The sequence below is a fragment of the Thalassophryne amazonica genome, chromosome 10 (genome assembly GCF_902500255.1).
Source record: "Thalassophryne amazonica chromosome 10, fThaAma1.1, whole genome shotgun sequence".
Classification (NCBI taxonomy): Eukaryota; Metazoa; Chordata; class Actinopteri; order Batrachoidiformes; family Batrachoididae; genus Thalassophryne; species Thalassophryne amazonica.
The window spans coordinates 25,694,662-25,711,531 of record NC_047112.1 but is presented as its reverse complement, the minus strand read 5'-3'; the positions used below and the strand labels follow the sequence as shown (position 1 = coordinate 25,711,531).

The 16,870-nt window shown below is 41.5% G+C and overlaps 1 protein-coding gene across 1 annotated transcript in view; it reads right to left on the bottom strand.

The window, feature by feature from the left end:
* hmcn1 (hemicentin 1) overlaps nucleotides 1-16,870 on the bottom strand; it is a 276,985-nt gene that overhangs the window by 69,437 nt on the left and 190,678 nt on the right. Inside the window, exons 67-73 of the mRNA XM_034179597.1 lie at nucleotides 5,636-5,733; nucleotides 5,110-5,388; nucleotides 4,809-5,005; nucleotides 4,613-4,694; nucleotides 2,169-2,305; nucleotides 1,806-1,947; nucleotides 1,264-1,408 (exon numbers count right to left, since the gene is read on the bottom strand). Of these exons, the coding sequence (XP_034035488.1) occupies nucleotides 1,264-1,408; nucleotides 1,806-1,947; nucleotides 2,169-2,305; nucleotides 4,613-4,694; nucleotides 4,809-5,005; nucleotides 5,110-5,388; nucleotides 5,636-5,733 (1,080 nt within the window). The remainder of the gene's footprint in view (nucleotides 1-1,263; nucleotides 1,409-1,805; nucleotides 1,948-2,168; nucleotides 2,306-4,612; nucleotides 4,695-4,808; nucleotides 5,006-5,109; nucleotides 5,389-5,635; nucleotides 5,734-16,870) is intronic.

The following is a 16,870-nucleotide window of genomic DNA, read 5'->3' as shown; positions in this document are numbered from 1 at the left end:
CCATTTTCCTTTCAAGCATTAGAGTTCAAAGAACTCTTTTAGTGCATGGACAAACGTCTTCCATCAATTGTTGCAGGCCCCGTCCCACGAATGCAAAATGAAAGAAATGATCTGCTCTGTGTAAACCTGATCCCATCAGATGGCAGAAGCTGTGTGTGTTTCTCTGGGTGAAACTAGAGTTGCGTCAGGAAGGGCATCCGGTGCAAAACTTGTGCCAAATACCAGTGCAGCTCTGGTTGCATCCGCTGTGGAGACCCCGTACACAACGGGAGTGACCAAAGGGATAACAACAACACAGTGAAAAAAACACCTCCATGTTGGAAGTCTCACAGGACATGTTGTGGCATGTCCAGCTGTTACACAATTTCTCAGATGCTCACTCGACTGAAAAGCCATCAAAAGCCATCTGAATCTTCCGAATGGTTTCCAACACGGAGGTGTTTTTTGTTGCGCGCCATGAGCGGCTCCGTGCCGACGCGCGAATTCCTCCGCACGTCTTTCATTACAAAATCTCCTGTAACAGTGGAATGTGCCACAAAAGTGCTATATCCAGCTGTCTTGCCATTTTTGTGGTAGTCACATGATGTCCCGGATCAACACAGCATTCAGTTTGGAAATGATCTGGTCGATCCAGCCTGTCGATGGCCGTTCGGTGCGCCGCGCGCCCTCCGCCACTGTGGGCCGTCTTTAAAAAGGTTTTAACACTCCTTAATCCGTGTGACACCGACAGAATCTTCACCGAAAGCCATCTGAATCTTTCGAATGGTTTCCAACTGGCTGTCTCTAACAGTTTCTGAAAAAAATTTCATGGAGCAAAGCGGCAGCCTCTCAGCCATTTCCCTGACAATGAAAATCCGACGAGGGGGCTGGACCAGTGCTCACTCAAAGCCTGCCCACAGGCGAATGACGCAACCGACAGGCGTGAAAAAACTCACGCATGTGCACGAAGGTTCAAGCTTGGCTGATGCAAGCGCACATGATTCAAATCCATCTAGTTTTTGAAAAAAATAAAAAGGTCCGTTACTTTTCGGACAGACCTCGTATGGTTAGTAATCTGTTTAAACAAATGCAAAAATATAAGATTAACTGATACAAAATGTTTTTTAAATCTGTGAGCTTTATTTATATGGTTGAACCTTTTGTTGACTAGAATACGCTTGGTATTGACATATAAATGTCTGATTCTGTGAGTATTTTACAATCATCTGAATGAAGAACAGGTTTACGACATCCGTAACATTATCATACAGCACCTGGGCTTACCTGGGGTTGTTTTCTACCAAGATGGCACCATGTTTCCTCCAGATTATGCGAGGCGGTGGTATTCCACTTACAGTGCACTCAAGCACGGCTGGCTTGTTGATGTGCACGGACACAGTCTGCGGGCTATCTTTGATTGTCGGGGCCACTGAAGAGAAAAGTGGACAGATTGATTAGCCACATTTTTATATTCCTCTTTTCCACTTTAGTGATAAAGTTGACTCTGAAAATAACTGGGGAGGGATATGGAAAGAAAACTCAGTTTGAATAAATAGGTCCTTAGCCTTATTGGAGTCACATTATACACCTTACAAAATACCTTCAAACCAGATATGCTGAATTCCACAACTTGGAGATTAAAAACCTTGCCCAAAGGACCTTAGTGATTTTCTAGTGTGACAGGGATTTGAACCAAGGACCCTCTGGCCACACTTGACCATCGCTTTCCTCCTTCCTTAATCTTATGTTTGCGCTTCAAATTGCAGGGACATGTTTTGCAGGGAATTTTTCACATTATGATTTACAGACACAAACTGTAACTTTACCATTGACAGTGAGGTTAAACTGTCGTGTGCTCTTGCCAGCAATGTTGATGGCCTCGCAGGTATACTGAGCCCTGTCGCTGAGCTCAGCCGCGTTGATCTGTAAGTAACGGCTACCAGACAGAATGCGAATCCGTGCAGAGGCCTAGACAAGGAAAAAAGCAATTCATTATTTTACAAGTATATTAAAAACAAAAAAAACAGTTATATCAGGAGATAAAGTACACAAAGTACTTGTGTACTTTATCTCCTTGCAATGAATATAATTGCAATAAATGCAATGAATATAATAAGTACTTGCAATGAATATCATTTATACTTCACAGTGTAAGCTGTGTTACAACACTACATTGTGAGGTGTTTCACCTGCAGCGGATGACCATCTTTGAGCCAGGCCAGAGTGGGAGGAGGAACAGCATCGGACTTACACTCCAGTGTGACCTGCCTGCCCTGCAGCACAGACACATCCTGGGGGGCGCGCTCTCCCACAATATTAGGAGGAACTGTTGCAGAAAAACAATATGGACGACACCAGCATGGAATATGGCATGTGCATTTTACTCACCAACTTACAGCCCTTCAATTATTTGTCATATCAAAACAAATAATTGTACATGCAACTACACCACTGCACACCAGTTGAGCAATGTAGCATTAACTTGGTAAGAGCAAGAGCATTTTTTTTTTCCTTTCAAGGGAACTAAAAAGATACAGTTTTGTTTTAAAATGCCTGGTATGCTATCACAAATTGTGAATAATGCAAAAACACTACTTGTTTGTTTGATCCATTACCAATTAAATTGTGTAAGGACCTATGGTCTTCGCTTCTACCTACTATGCTGAAAATTATTAATAAAAAATATGGAATCACTCAATTCCGAGGAAAAAATTATGGAATCATGAAAAACAAAAGAACGCTCCAACACATCACTAGTATTTTGTTGCACCACCTCTGGCTTTTATAACAGCTTGCAGTCTCTGAGGCATGGACTTAATGAGTGACAAACAGTACTCTTCATCAATCTGGCTCCAACTTTCTCTGATTGCTGTTGCCAGATCAGCTTTGCAGGTTGGAGCCTTGTCATGGACCATTTTCTTCAACTTCCACCAAATATTTTCAATTGGATTAAGATCCAGACTATTTGCAGGCCATGACATTGACCCTATGTGTCTTTTGCAAGGAATGTTTTCACAGTTTTTGCTCTATGGCAAGATGCATTATCATCTTGAAAAATGACTTCATCATCCCCAAACATCCTTTCAATTGAAGGGATAAGAAAAGTGTCCAAAATATCAACGTAAACTTGTGCATTTATTGATGATGTAATGACAGCCATCTCCCCAGTGCCTTTACCTGACATGCAGCCCCATATAATCAATGACTGTGGAAATTTACATGTTCTCTTCAGGCAGTCATCTTTATAAATCTTATTGGAATGGCACCAAACAAAAGTTCCAGCATCATCACCTTGCCCAATGCAGATTTGAGATTCATCACTGAATATGACTTTCATCCAGTCATCCACAGTCCACAATTGCTTTTCCTTAGCCCATTGTAACCTTGTTTTTTCTGTTTAGGTGTTAATGATGGCTTTCGTTTAGCTTTTCTGTATGTAAATCCCATTTCCTTTAGGCGGTTTCTTACAGTTCGGTCACAGACGTTGACTCCAGTTTCCTCTCATTCGTTCCTCATTTGTTTTGTTGTGCATTTTCGATTTTTGAGACATATTGCTTTAAGTTTTCTGTCTTGACGCTTTGATGTCTTCCTTGGCCTACCAGTATGTTCCATAATTATTGCCAGGGGTTGTATATTCTTTTCATCCTCACCCTGGGCATCAAAAATCATTCTTGTTGCTTGTGCAGTTGTGAATGTTGCTATTTCAGGTCTGTTGGCCATGCTTCATTGCGAGATACTAAAATATAATGATTAGAGTTGGCAAATTACAATACCATCTGAAGCTATAACATTGAAAATATCATAGATCTTCCTGGGGTCATAAGTGACCTTGCACAAGTTTGGATTATACTTGCCACACAGATTGGCCAATCCATGCAAAAATCTATGAGAAAATGCAGGACAAATAGATTGACAAATTCATGGTAGGAAACTTTTTTCCGAATTGGAAAAATGGCTAATTAAAATGGCTAAATATAGACCGGTATTGAATCTAACTTTCTGCTCAAAATTTCTTGTAAAACCACTTTCACAGCAGCATGTGGCTTTTCTTGCTGATAAGCTCTAAGGGTCAGTGCAGTTGGGGTTTCAAACATATCACTCTGTGGAGACGACACTTACTAAAGTGATAAGTGATCTGCTGGCAATTTACTCAGATACTGGATCTCAGTGCAGCGTTCAATCCAGTTGATCCCTGTATATTGTTCGATAGGCTTGAAAAGTATTTTGGCAGTACTGGTTGGGCTCTCTCATGGTTAAGAACTTCTTGCACAACAGTATTACTTCAAAACTTTCTCTGGTAGAATATGGGGTAACGCAGGGTTCTGTATTAGGCCCTCTGGTGTTCTCTTTCACATAACACCTCTTGGACAGATAGTGTGATACTGTGGAATTACTATTCACTATTACGATCATGACACTCAGCTTTACTTGTCAATTAAAGCAAATAATCACATTCAAAATATGGATTTTAGAGGATTGTCTAACATCAGTGAAAAACTGGACCAGTTTTTCCAAATCTGGACCAATTTTTCCAAATCTTCTGTTTTGTATCTGTGTAATAATGTACCAGTCATTTGTTTCTGCAACATCATGTAAAATCCACAATGTGGCATTATGACAAGAAATTACCCACCATGCACTTGAACCAGAAACTCCTTGTCATCATCTCCTGCTGGACTGTTGGCTAGGCAGCTATACCTCCCTGCATCTTCCATCTGAACACAGTTGCATAGTGAGTGAAAAAAATGTGATGCTGGGACCTCGTGTTTGAGAGAAAATGACAACAAATCTTTTAAAATATGAGAAACAGTTTCACTGGTCACTCTGACCTGCACGGAGGCCAGCCTGAGCACTTCTCCTCCCTGGAGGAGGCGCAGGCTCTCTGTCTGTGGCAGAGGTCGCCCATTCTTCAGCCAGGTCAGGGAAGGTGCAGGGATTCCTGAGGCCTCACACCGAAGCTCCAGGACATTATTAACCACCACAAATATTTCAGATGCGGAATCAGAGCCTTTAATACGTGGAGGATCTGACAAAGAAATAGTTTTTTTTTCTCATTTGGGTGAAAAACACTGAGTTTGTGGCCACATGCATGTGCATGTGTTAAAAATAAAACAAAGCTGTTCTGCTTACCCAGCACTTTCACTTTAAAGTGTCGACTAGCTTGACCAGCAGTGTTGTTAACCACGCAGGTATAGAGGCCTGTATCATTGACTCGGACCTGTTTGATCTGGACAGTAGAGTTCAGGCTGAGGAAGGCGAGATGGGGGTCAGGAACCAGAGCTACACCCCCTCTGAACCAGGACATGGTCGGGCTCGGGGTCCCATCAGCGACACAGCGCAAAGACACCAGATTTCCTCTCACTACAGTCACATCCTCTGTGCTTCCAGCTCCATCCAGACCTGGAGGGACTGAAGGGAGCAGTGAAAAAAGAACTTTATAGATTGTTGACTCTTTGCCCAAAATAACATGGTACATCCATCAATTTTCTATGCTTGTTTACTCCAATTAAGGGGCAGGGGAGCCTATCCCAGCAGTCATATGGTGTGAGGAGGGATACAGCCTAATTATTATTTAAAAGTGATGGTGAACAGAAGCCTATGGAGGACTTGATTTGTCTTACCTCAGAACCAAGTGTCTGAGTGTTTGAAGGCTCACCGTGAACCCGTAGGTTATAGTGTCTGTTGTCCACTCCTGCCCTGTTTGATGCAACACAGGTGTAGGTACCAGCATCAGACACCTGCGTGCGTGTAATCCTGAGAAACACAAATAATAACGTATAAGTCCCATAATACAGAGTATATCTCACTCTAAGCATAAATGTAGAGCATAAAAACTGGTTTTGCTCAATATACAGTAGTGTTCAGAATAATAGTAGACCTATGTGACTAAAAAGATTAATCCCCTTTTCTACTTTTTTTTACTAATAGCCCAATTTCATAGCCTTAAGAGTGTGCATATCATGAATGCTTGGTCTTGTTGGATTTGTGATAATCTACTGAATCTACTGGTACCTTGTTTCCCATGTAACAAGAAATATACTCAAAACCTGGATTAATCTTTTTAGTCACATAGCACTATTATTCTGAACACTACTGTATCTTACAGCAGATAGCTCAGGTGTATTACGAGTCAGGGTATTATGAGTACATTGGTATACTACGAGCATACTCGTGACTGCTGCATGTGCATTTAGGGGCGGGGTCAGTGGCGTTTAATGTAGCATGTAGTCTGCTGTTTCCTGGTCTGTGTCAGTCAACTTTCTCTGTTTTTTCCTCCTGTTTCATCATGGAATTGGAGTTTCTGAACAACCTGCTTTCCAGCCTGTCACACAAACGGTGTGCGTGAAAGGTACGATGGCACGACTAGTGAAGTAGAGTGGTGAGTGGTTTGAACATGACAGAAACACCCGCCACACTCTGGCGAGTACCGGTATCACCAACCTAAAAATTGGTCCACCCTGCCTCCACTGCGCATGCTTCATTTCGGACCTCAGCAGCTCATCTGAAACAGAGTCTCTTCACTCACAGTGATCAAATGGATTAATGTGATTATTAACCATCAGATGACAAGTTAAAACCTCTTAAATTATTCTAAAGTCAGTTTTAAGGAGAAATGAGGCAGTTTTAAGCAGAAACAGCCTAGTTATACTCTGACATTTGGAAATGACCGACGTGCAGTGAATGCATCAGCTAGCAGCTTGTGTAGCCGTAGCACTCTGATCACTTCCTCCACCTTTCATGATGAAATAATGCTGAATTTATGTGGAAATTATTGTTGTCTAAAAGCTTCAGAAATCTGTCGCCGAGACAGATGATGACTGGAGTGCTGATTGAAGCAGAAATGAGGTGATAATCCGTGAACCGCGGCTAATGATGCATGCACAGTGAAGGCAGGGCGGACCTATTTTTTGGGGGGGGACCGTTCAGTCAGTGGGACCGTTCAGTCGGTGACACCGGCAACCACAACCATGTGGTGTTGTGTGATGTGTTTGTGGCAGATACTGGTGAGTTGGGTGGCAAGTTGTACACACCCCTCTAAACGCCACAACCATGTTATTTCTGTAAAAGTAGCTTAAGTGACAAGGCGCAAAAAGTCACATGTGCTTGAAACTGGCGCATTAGCTAGTTAGATGGTGGACTTTGAAGTGAGAGGTCTTCTGGTGAGAAAGGGGATCTTCAGGTGTTTTCAGTTAATCAAGAGCAAACAGACACTTGAATGAGTTTGTCAACTATTAGCAGAGCAAGGAGAGATGAAAATGTGTCAAGTATTTTCTGGACTATAAGTCACGCTTATTTTATTAGTTTGGGAGGTCCTGCAACTTATTCTGTAATAGATTACAATTTGTTCATGTAAATGGGGAATCTTCTTCACAGACTAAAGTTAATTATGGAGTTCCACAAGGTTCTGTGCTAGGACCAATTTTATTCACTTTATACATGCTTCCCTTAGGCAGTATTATTAGACGGTATTGCTTAAATTTTCATTGTTACGCAGATGATACCCAGCTTTATCTATCCATGAAGCCAGAGGACACACACCAATTAGCTAAACTGCAGGATTGTCTTACAGACATAAAGACATGGATGACCTCTAATTTCCTGCTTTTTAAACTCAGATAAAACTGAAGTTATTGTACTTGGCCCCACAAATCTTAGAAACATGGTGTCTAACCAGATCCTTACTCTGGATGGCATTACCCTGACCTCTAGTAATACTGTGAGAAATCTTGGAGTCATTTTTTGATCAGGATATGTCATTCAAAGCGCATATTAAACAAATATGTAGGACTGCTTTTTTGCATTTACGCAATATCTCTAAAATCAGAAAGGTCTTGTCTCAGAGTGATGCTGAAAAAGTAATTCATGCATTTATTTCCTCTAGGCTGGACTATTGTAATTCATTATTATCAGGTTGTCCTAAAAGTTCCCTAAAAAGCCTTCAGTTAATTCAAAATGCTGCAGCTAGAGTACTGACGGGGACTAGAAGGAGAGAGCATATCTCACCCATATTGGCCTCTCTTCATTGGCTTCCTGTTAATTCTAGAATAGAATTTAAAATTCTTCTTCTTACTTATAAGGTTTTGAATAATCAGGTCCCATCTTATCTTAGGGACCTCGTAGTACCATATCACCCCAATAGAGCGCTTCGCTCTCAGACTGCAGCTTACTTGTAGTTCCTAGGGTTTGTAAGAGTAGAATGGAGGCAGAGCTTCAGCTTTCAGGCTCCTCTCCTGTGGAACCAGCTCCCAATTCAGATCAGGGAGACAGACACCCTCTCTACTTTTAAGATTAGGCTTAAAACTTTCCTTTTTGCTAAAGCTTATAGTTAGGGCTGGATCAGGTGACCCTGAACCATCCCTTAGTTATGCTGCTATAGACGTAGACTGCTGGGGGGGTTCCCATGATGCACTGTTTCTTTCTCTTTTTGCTCTGTATGCACCACTCTGCATTTAATCATTAGTGATCGATCTCTGCTCCCCTCCACAGCATGTCTTTTTCCTGGTTCTCTCCCTCAGCCCCAACCAGTCCAGCAGAAGACTGCCCCTCCCTGAGCCTGGTTCTGCTGGAGGTTTCTTCCTGTTAAAAGGGAGTTTTTCCTTCCACTGTAGCCAAGTGCTGTGCTCACAGGGGGTCGTTTTGACCGTTGGGCTTTTACATAATTATTGTATGGCCTTGCCTTACAATATAAAGCGCCTTGGGGCAACTGTTTGTTGTGATTTGGCGCTATATAAAAAAATTGATTGATTGATTGATTAGTCATAACTAGAAGCACTCAGAGAGTGCAAACCTCCGGCCATGGGGTCACTGACACCATAACATCTACACGCCGTGGCATCATTGAACCTAAAAAAGTCTAACGATGTTTGCTCAGTAGTAAAAAATGTTTCATCTGCTGTGACTGGATAGCATGTATCCTTAGCGCTTGGCATCACAGTTTATTGCAACTTGCACCTTTCCCAGAAGCTACTGTCATCTGGGCATTGATATTGATATTGCATGTGGTTATAGACAAAAACAAATAAGAGACAAAATTCAATTTATTATTCAACTAAACTGCAAATATATGAATTTTTTTTAACATTTATGAAACACTTAAAGAGATTCCCTCCTTGGCACAGTGATCTATTCAACAATTCAGTGTTACAACCAAAAACTATGATACATACCACTTTTCTTTCCTTTATATTTGACATCCTTTGACCATGAAAACATACCCACTAGAACTTGGAATCACTTTATGTCTTTATTAGTTCAAACGTTATTGTATAAAAACGATTTTTTTGGTAATGGCTTTCTTCTGGATCTAGCTCCATAACATTTGAAGCTACATCAAATCTGATGACACCTTACTGAATCAGTACAGATTCAGCTACAATTTGGTGTTAGTTGTGCATCTCTAGCTTCATTTGTCACCTCACACTGACACATTTTCTATTGTCCCTATATTTTTGCATATTCTGGATCACCAGATCTGGAATCCGGATCCGATCATCACCAAACTTTGTTGTTTGATAGAACATTTGACTATGTTACACCCTAATTTTTTTCAAGCCTTTCTGCCTTGTTTTTGTGGAGTTAGAAACTATAATGTCAAAATTCCCCCTATCCCGCAATGGTGAAGAATCCTTCAAAAAATTCCTGGATCTGGATCGTGATCCGGATCACCAGTAAAATTTAATCAGTTGTTCCTCTTATCATTTCTAACCACTCCACAAATTTCATCAAAATCCGTTCAAACCTTTTGAGTTATCCTGCTGACAACAGACAGACAGACAAACAACAAACGCGACCAAAAACATAACCTCCTTGGCGGAGGTAATTATTATTATTATGAAACCCATTTATATGGGACTTTTCTGGAAACTGAAGGCACTAAATAAATCAACTCCATTGATAAAATGTCAGGAATAAAAAGTATATGACAACAAAGCACACAATTTCAAATTAAAGAGCTGACAATACAGAATAAAGGTGGGACTTTTACTCGGGAAATACGACAGGTTAAAGCATCCCAGAGGACCAGGGTTGGAAATCATGATTGAGATGGCTTTACCATTCCCAGGGGTATAAGCCTCTATCGTCTGTGTATTTTTGCTCTGTGATGGACTGGAACCAGGATAGACTCTAGCTCTGGTGCCCTCATAGGATACTTAAGTGAAAGAAAGATGATAGACAACAACAACAAAGCCTCTAGTCTGTACTACTTCCAAACAACACACAACACGATCATCCATTCTTTACCTATGATCTTGGCTTCTTTTGGGGAGGGGGGGTGGCAGCCCCTCCCAGTGGACATCATTCTTAACTACTGTGTGTTGAAGTGGATGCATGCTATATGTACACTGCCATGAGCCATGTCCACTGACCTACCGGAGCACCTGTCCAGCGGACAGGAGGCGTATGTGGGAGGAGACAGGCAGGAGGAAACCATTCCTCAGCCAGCTGAGTTGAGGAGGAGGGGATCCCGTGGCAACACACTCAATATTGACAGAACTGTCCAGGACTGTGGTCAACTCCTTTGCAGTTTTGCTGTTGCCCTCTATGACAGGAGGTACTGAAGATGCCAATGTAAAGGAAGATCAATGATGCCAACAAACAGAGCAGGGTATCTGTGTGTGTTCTGCAATAAATCCAGGATTTTTCAAAAATAAAACCCACCATATACATTCAAATTAAATATCCTGTCCTCCTCCCCGGCAGCGTTCGTGGCTACACAGGTGTACTTTCCACTGTCAGTGGTGTGTGCTGCGGCCACAGTGAGTGTGCTGCCGTCTGGACTGATCCTGAACACAAAGAAAACAAATATCAGCACAAACATCAAAGAGCATGCAGTCACCTGTGCAGCAGGTCAGGTGAGGTGAGGTGAGGTGAGGTGAGGTGTCCAACATCTTTCTAAATGGTCACACTAACATTATCATGCTGTTTTTAAATTCATTATTTCTTTGGAATCTAAATGCAGTTGTTACTTATTGTACACCTAATCTCATTCAATGAGATGTTGTGCTGCTCCCTTTTTGTTCAGGACCACCACAGGAGAGATCCACATTATGATCTGGTTTTTCACCACAACTCCAACTGTATGAGGAGAATAGTGCTTGGGCACACTTGAACCTGGGATATTTTCCTTCGGAGGCAAGCACAATTACTCTTTGCACCAATGTGCTGCCACACAATAATAATAATAATAATAATAATAATAATAATACATTTTATTTGTATTGCACCTTACATTTCAAAGAAATCTCAAAGTGCTACAGCAAGGATTTAAAAACAGATTTAAAAACAGATTTTAAAAACAGATTTTGTACAACCATTTCAAAAGATAAAATATCTAGAAGGCCTTTTGAAATAAAAATGTCTAAAGACCTCCACACTTTGTGGGGCCCTCAGGGTCTCTGGGAGGGAGTTCCAGAGCCGAGGGGCCACTGCCTGGAAGGCCTTGTCTCCCATGGTGGAGAGTCTGGTCCTGAGTTGGTGAAGGCAGTGTGAGGAGGTGGTGGAGCGAAGAGATTTTGAGGCGGTGTGTGGGGTGAGGAGTTCACTGAGGTAGGCAGGGGCGGTTCCGTGTATGCACTGATAAGTAAGGAGGCAGAGTTTGTACTCTATTCTGTATTTGATGGGCAGCCAGTGGAGGGATCTGAGGACAGGGGTGATGTGGTCAAACTTGCGCCTCCTCATCAGGACCTGGGCAGCACAGTTCTGGATGTGCTGCAGCTTTTGCAGGTTTTTACCAGGGGTCCCAATGAGGAGGGCAGTGCAATAGTCCAACCTGGAGGAGACAAAAGCATGGACCAACCTCTCAGCATCCGGTGGGAAAGGGAGGGGCGGAGTTTGGCGATGTTTTGAGGTGATGGAAAGAGACTTTGCATAGGTGACGGATGTGGGTGTCAAAGGTGAGATGTGGGTCAAATCTGACTCCAAGGTTGGTGATGGAAGTGGACAGGGGAATGTTGTGGCAGAGAATGGGAATACTGGTGAGGGAGGAGGACTGGGTTGATGTGGGGTACCGATGAGGATGGCTTGAGTTTTGTCAGTGTTTAGTTTGAGAAAGTTATCAGTCATCCATGCCTCTATCTCCTCCAGGCAAGCCTGAAGGGCAGACGGCAGAGCTGAGGGGAGTGTGGAGTCCATTTTGATGTATAACTGTGTGTCGTCTGCGTAGCAATGAAATGAAACCTTGTGTTTACGGATGATTTGACCAAGGGGGAGCATGTAGATGGTAAAAAGGGTTGGACCAAGGACGGACCCTTGTGGCATTCCACAGCTGACAATATGGGTTTTGGATTTGGATTGTCCGAGTGTAACACATTCTGTCCTGTTCGTGAGATATGAGCGGAACCAGTTGAGAGTTGTGCCAGTGAGTCCTATTTCATTGTTGAGGCGGTGGAGCAGGATGGTGTGGTCAATGGTGTTAAAAGCGGCTGATAGATCCAATAGGAGGAGGAGAGATGGTGAGCCCTGGTCCGCAGTCATGAGAAGGTCGTTCATGATGCGGACCAGGGCTGTTTCTGTACTATGTGCTGAACGGAAACCAGACTGAAATATTCATATAGGTTATGGGTGTGGAGGTGATCATGGAGTTGAACTGATACACAATAGGAACTCCTCTGAAAATATAATGAATTGTATATCATATCAACAAAAATCATGTCTGTTTAGAATTGAGAAGGCTGTATATCAATAGGATAAAACAGATTTTGCAATTCATTACATTTTCAGACTAACTCTTACCAGTTCATAGAATGGTGGCACAAGCAGTTAGTGTGTTTGCTTTCCAAACAGAATGCTCCTGGTTCCAGTCTGTCTGTAGCTCATTTTCCTCATATTATTATTAGTTTTGTTTGTTTGTTTGTTTGTTTGTTTTTGGCAAATTACAGCAATTTTATGCTGTAAAATGTACAGTAGTTTCTATGAAATACTTTGTATCTTTGTGTGAAATACCTTTTGTAGCTCTCACTAGAATATGTACCCAGGATTTATCACCTGCAATCAAGCCTGGGTGTATATTCATAGCCCAACTCCTATGTTTGTTGGACTGGGGTCCTATCCAGGGGGAGTCATTGACTCTTAACCTTTTTATGCAATGGAACCTTTATGTGGAAAAGCACTAGCACCACTGGTCCTATATAGGTCATTTTCCTTTCTTCAACTCTTCTACCACAGAGTCACCTGCTAAAATAAATATTTTATTGTTCTCTTTGTGGCAGTCATACCTGAATCTTTGTTCCCTGTACTTTTGATGACTTCTCCATCTTTCAGCCATTGCAACAGTCGGAGGCGGCGTTCCCTGGACTTGACAGGCGAGCTGGATGCTGTCATTCAGCAGGACTCCGATTTCAGTGGGCAGCTCTGATCCAGAGATACTCGGAGGGACTGTGAGAGAATTACTAACATTTAGCTGCATTCCAGTCAAATACAAGAAATTCTGATGTTGATGCATAAACATGGATACTACACATATTTGCTGCAGTTCTATGTTTTAAAAGCCATTTCTGTGAATGCTTTTAACATTTAAAACTGTTCATCTACCTTGTATGGTGAGGTGGTAGCTCTTGAGTGCTTTGCCTTCCACATTGGAGGCTACACACGTGTAAGTACCGCTGTCGGAGAGCTGCGACCGAGCAATCTGCAGCTTGCTGCCTCCTGAGAAGATGTGCATTTCCAGAGATGCCGAATTCTCTATAGAAATGTCAGATTCATCTATTAGACTTTACATATTCGTCCCACCTCTGCTAACACATATTCTCGACTTCAGGGTTTCATGATCCTTTGTGCATGTGGAGGCGTTCCGGTCCTGTGGCAGAATGGTGTCTGATAGAGTTTTCTATATATTGTCAATATTATTATCAAATATTAATGTCTTTGTCTTTACTTTGATGCCTTTACTTTGATGAACTGCCTTTCATCTTGTTTTGATTCTGTTCTCTGTTTTTTCATATATACATATATGCAGGTGTAAGAGTTCATGCACCATTATTCTTCTAAATAATCACTCATTGTTAAAACAGTAATACAAACTGAACTGTTGAAGTAACATTTGTTCTTTTGCTTAATGAATGCTTAGACTGTTTTGCTAAAGCTATGTTTTTGTCCAGCACAGATTAATATTTCGGCCTTGAGCAGAGAATAACACAGCCTATACACTAGTTCAAGGCTGGGCGCTGTAATGTTTCAATTTGAAGAACAATTATCAGTCTGAGCAAGACTGCAGGGCGCCTTCCAGGTGCGAAGTGATACAAAATGAATTGACTGAAGAAACACAGTTGTGCCTTGTATATTGTTTTGTAATATGTCTGTGTGTTAATAAATTCGGCTGCTGTCTTGGCCAGGTCACTCTTGGAAAAGAGATGTCAATCTCAATGAGTTTTTTACCTGGGTAAAATAAAGGAAATAAAAAAAAAAAAAAAAAAAAAATTCAGGAGCAAAGTGAGCGGGCCCTTCAGAGCTGACTGACGGACAGTGACGAGGGGTCACGCTGGCTCTCCCTGATCAGGAAATGAAATTCAGTATCTGGCGTGATCATTCTTTGTGTTTAGTTAACTGAGTTGCTTTTTACAGATTTCAACTCTGACAGTGTCACACGAAGATTTGTTGTTTCCTTGCAGTTATTGGGAAATAAGGACCTTCTGGAACAGGAATATCGATGGCATGCAATCTGGGTGTGATTCATGGTGGAATTTGATAAAGAGAACAAAATTAAATTTAAAAAAATCTATATAATGCCTTTGGTGACCGCATTTCATCCTGGTTTGCATTTTTGTTTGTGTTCTCTTGTGCATGACGACTGCTGACGTGATTTTTGTTTTTTTACAACTGGTGAGTCGAACCGGAACTGCTCTGAGTGTGCAGGGGATGATGGGACCCTGAAAGACTCTATTATGTGAACCTGCAGTAGCTTATGATTTGTGCCATATGCTACTGTAGGCTAATGTAAGTAGCTAACCAGATATTACCACTGATCTGTATATAACACAGATCAGTGGTTATTACGTTAGCCTATAGTAGCTTATGACTTGTGCCATATGCTACCATAGGCTAATGGATGTAGCTAACTAGATATTACCACTGATCTGTATATAACACAGATCAGTGGTTATTACGTTAGCCTATAGTAGCTTATGGCTTGTGTCATATGCTATTGTAGGCTAATGTAAGTAGCTAACTAGCTTGTTTAACGTACTTTTTTACCATTCTGTGTTCTGAATTAGATTGTGTCATGTCCAATGATGAATACTAATGTCAGCTAGTTTCTAAATGTTGTGTTACAGTTTAACTAATAACTTTAGCTAGATAATGCTTGTCTTGTCTAACATTTGATAAGTAACATTAGGTAAGGGCTCCCCGTCAAATTACGGCTGAATAATTCACACAAGGGCATTAACTGAAAACAAAGTAGTGTTCTGATTTGTGTACCGAACATAAATCACTTTCAGGCTCACCTATAACATGTCCATTTTTCAGCCACGTGAGACTCGGAGGAGGAATCCCAGTGGCATCACAGGCAAATGTGACCGCGTTATTAATCGTCTCCACCACACTCTCCTCCACTGCACCATCAATACTGGGAGGTACTGGAGGTGGATTTTTCATTATTGTGAAAGCAAAACATTATTTCACTATATAATGTTTTTTATTTTATAAAATAACAACTTTAATAATATGAGATGAGATACCATATATATTCAAGTGAAAGTTCTTGTCCACCTGTCCAGCAACGTTCGTGGCCTTACACAAATACTGTCCAGTATCGGACACCTAGAGAAAAGAGGGCATGGATAAGGCAAATTTCAAGTTATTTACTTAATTACAAAATATATTAAAAACAATATGCATGATGAAAGAATAAATTGTAACATTTATTTGCAACACTTCACACAAAAAATGCAATTCTCAGTGGTTTGAGTTTAAGATAAAATTGTTTGAGACAGAAATAAAAAGACTGGAAAGAAGAGTAATATGTACTAAACTATAGTAAGTAAGTAAGTAAGTAAGTAAGTAAGGTTTATTATATAGCACCTTTCAAGATAGAAATCACAAAGTGCTTCACATAAGAACAGAGAAATTAAAAATAGCAGAAACATAAAACCATAAAAACTAGGTAAAAGCCAGCCTATACAAAAGGGTCTTTAGCTTCACTTTAAATGTTTCAACAGAGCCCACGGAGCGTAGGTCCAAAGGCAATGCATTCCACATTTTAGGTGCCACCACCTCGAAAGCACAGTCTCCCCTGGTCTTCAGTCTTGTCCTAGGCACAACCAATAGGCCAGGTCCGAAGACCTCAGAGACCTACTTGTCACATATGGATGTAATAGCTCGGTGATATAAGATGGCATTTGACCATGCAGAGCTCTAAAAGTCAGTACTAGAATTTTAAATTGGAGTCTGAAATGGATGGGGAGCCAGTGCAAGGAGGAGAGGATTGGGGTTATATGTGACCTCTTTGATGACCTCGTCAGCAGCCTCGCAGCCGCATTCTGAACCGTTTGTAAGCGGTCCAAAGAGGACTTGCTAAGGCTAAAAAATAGAGAGTTACAGTAATCCAAACGTGATGACACAAATGCATGAATGATCATCTCCATCTCCGCCCGAGACACAATGCTGCGCAGACTGGCAATATTGCGCAAATGGAAAAAACAAGACTGTGCCAGGCGGGTAACATATGCGTCAAAATTGAGGGAGTGGTCGAACGTAACACCCAAGTTCCTCACTGCTGAGCGAACAAAAGGGGCCAGAGAACCAAGATTCCCAACCACAGTGGGAACAAACTCGTCAGGGGCACAAACAAGGACCTCAGTCTTTGCTATATTTAAGGACAAATAGTTGGCCGCCATCCGGTCACCAATAACCTCAACACAGTTCTGAAGAGCAGATACCCTAGAAGCCGTTTGAG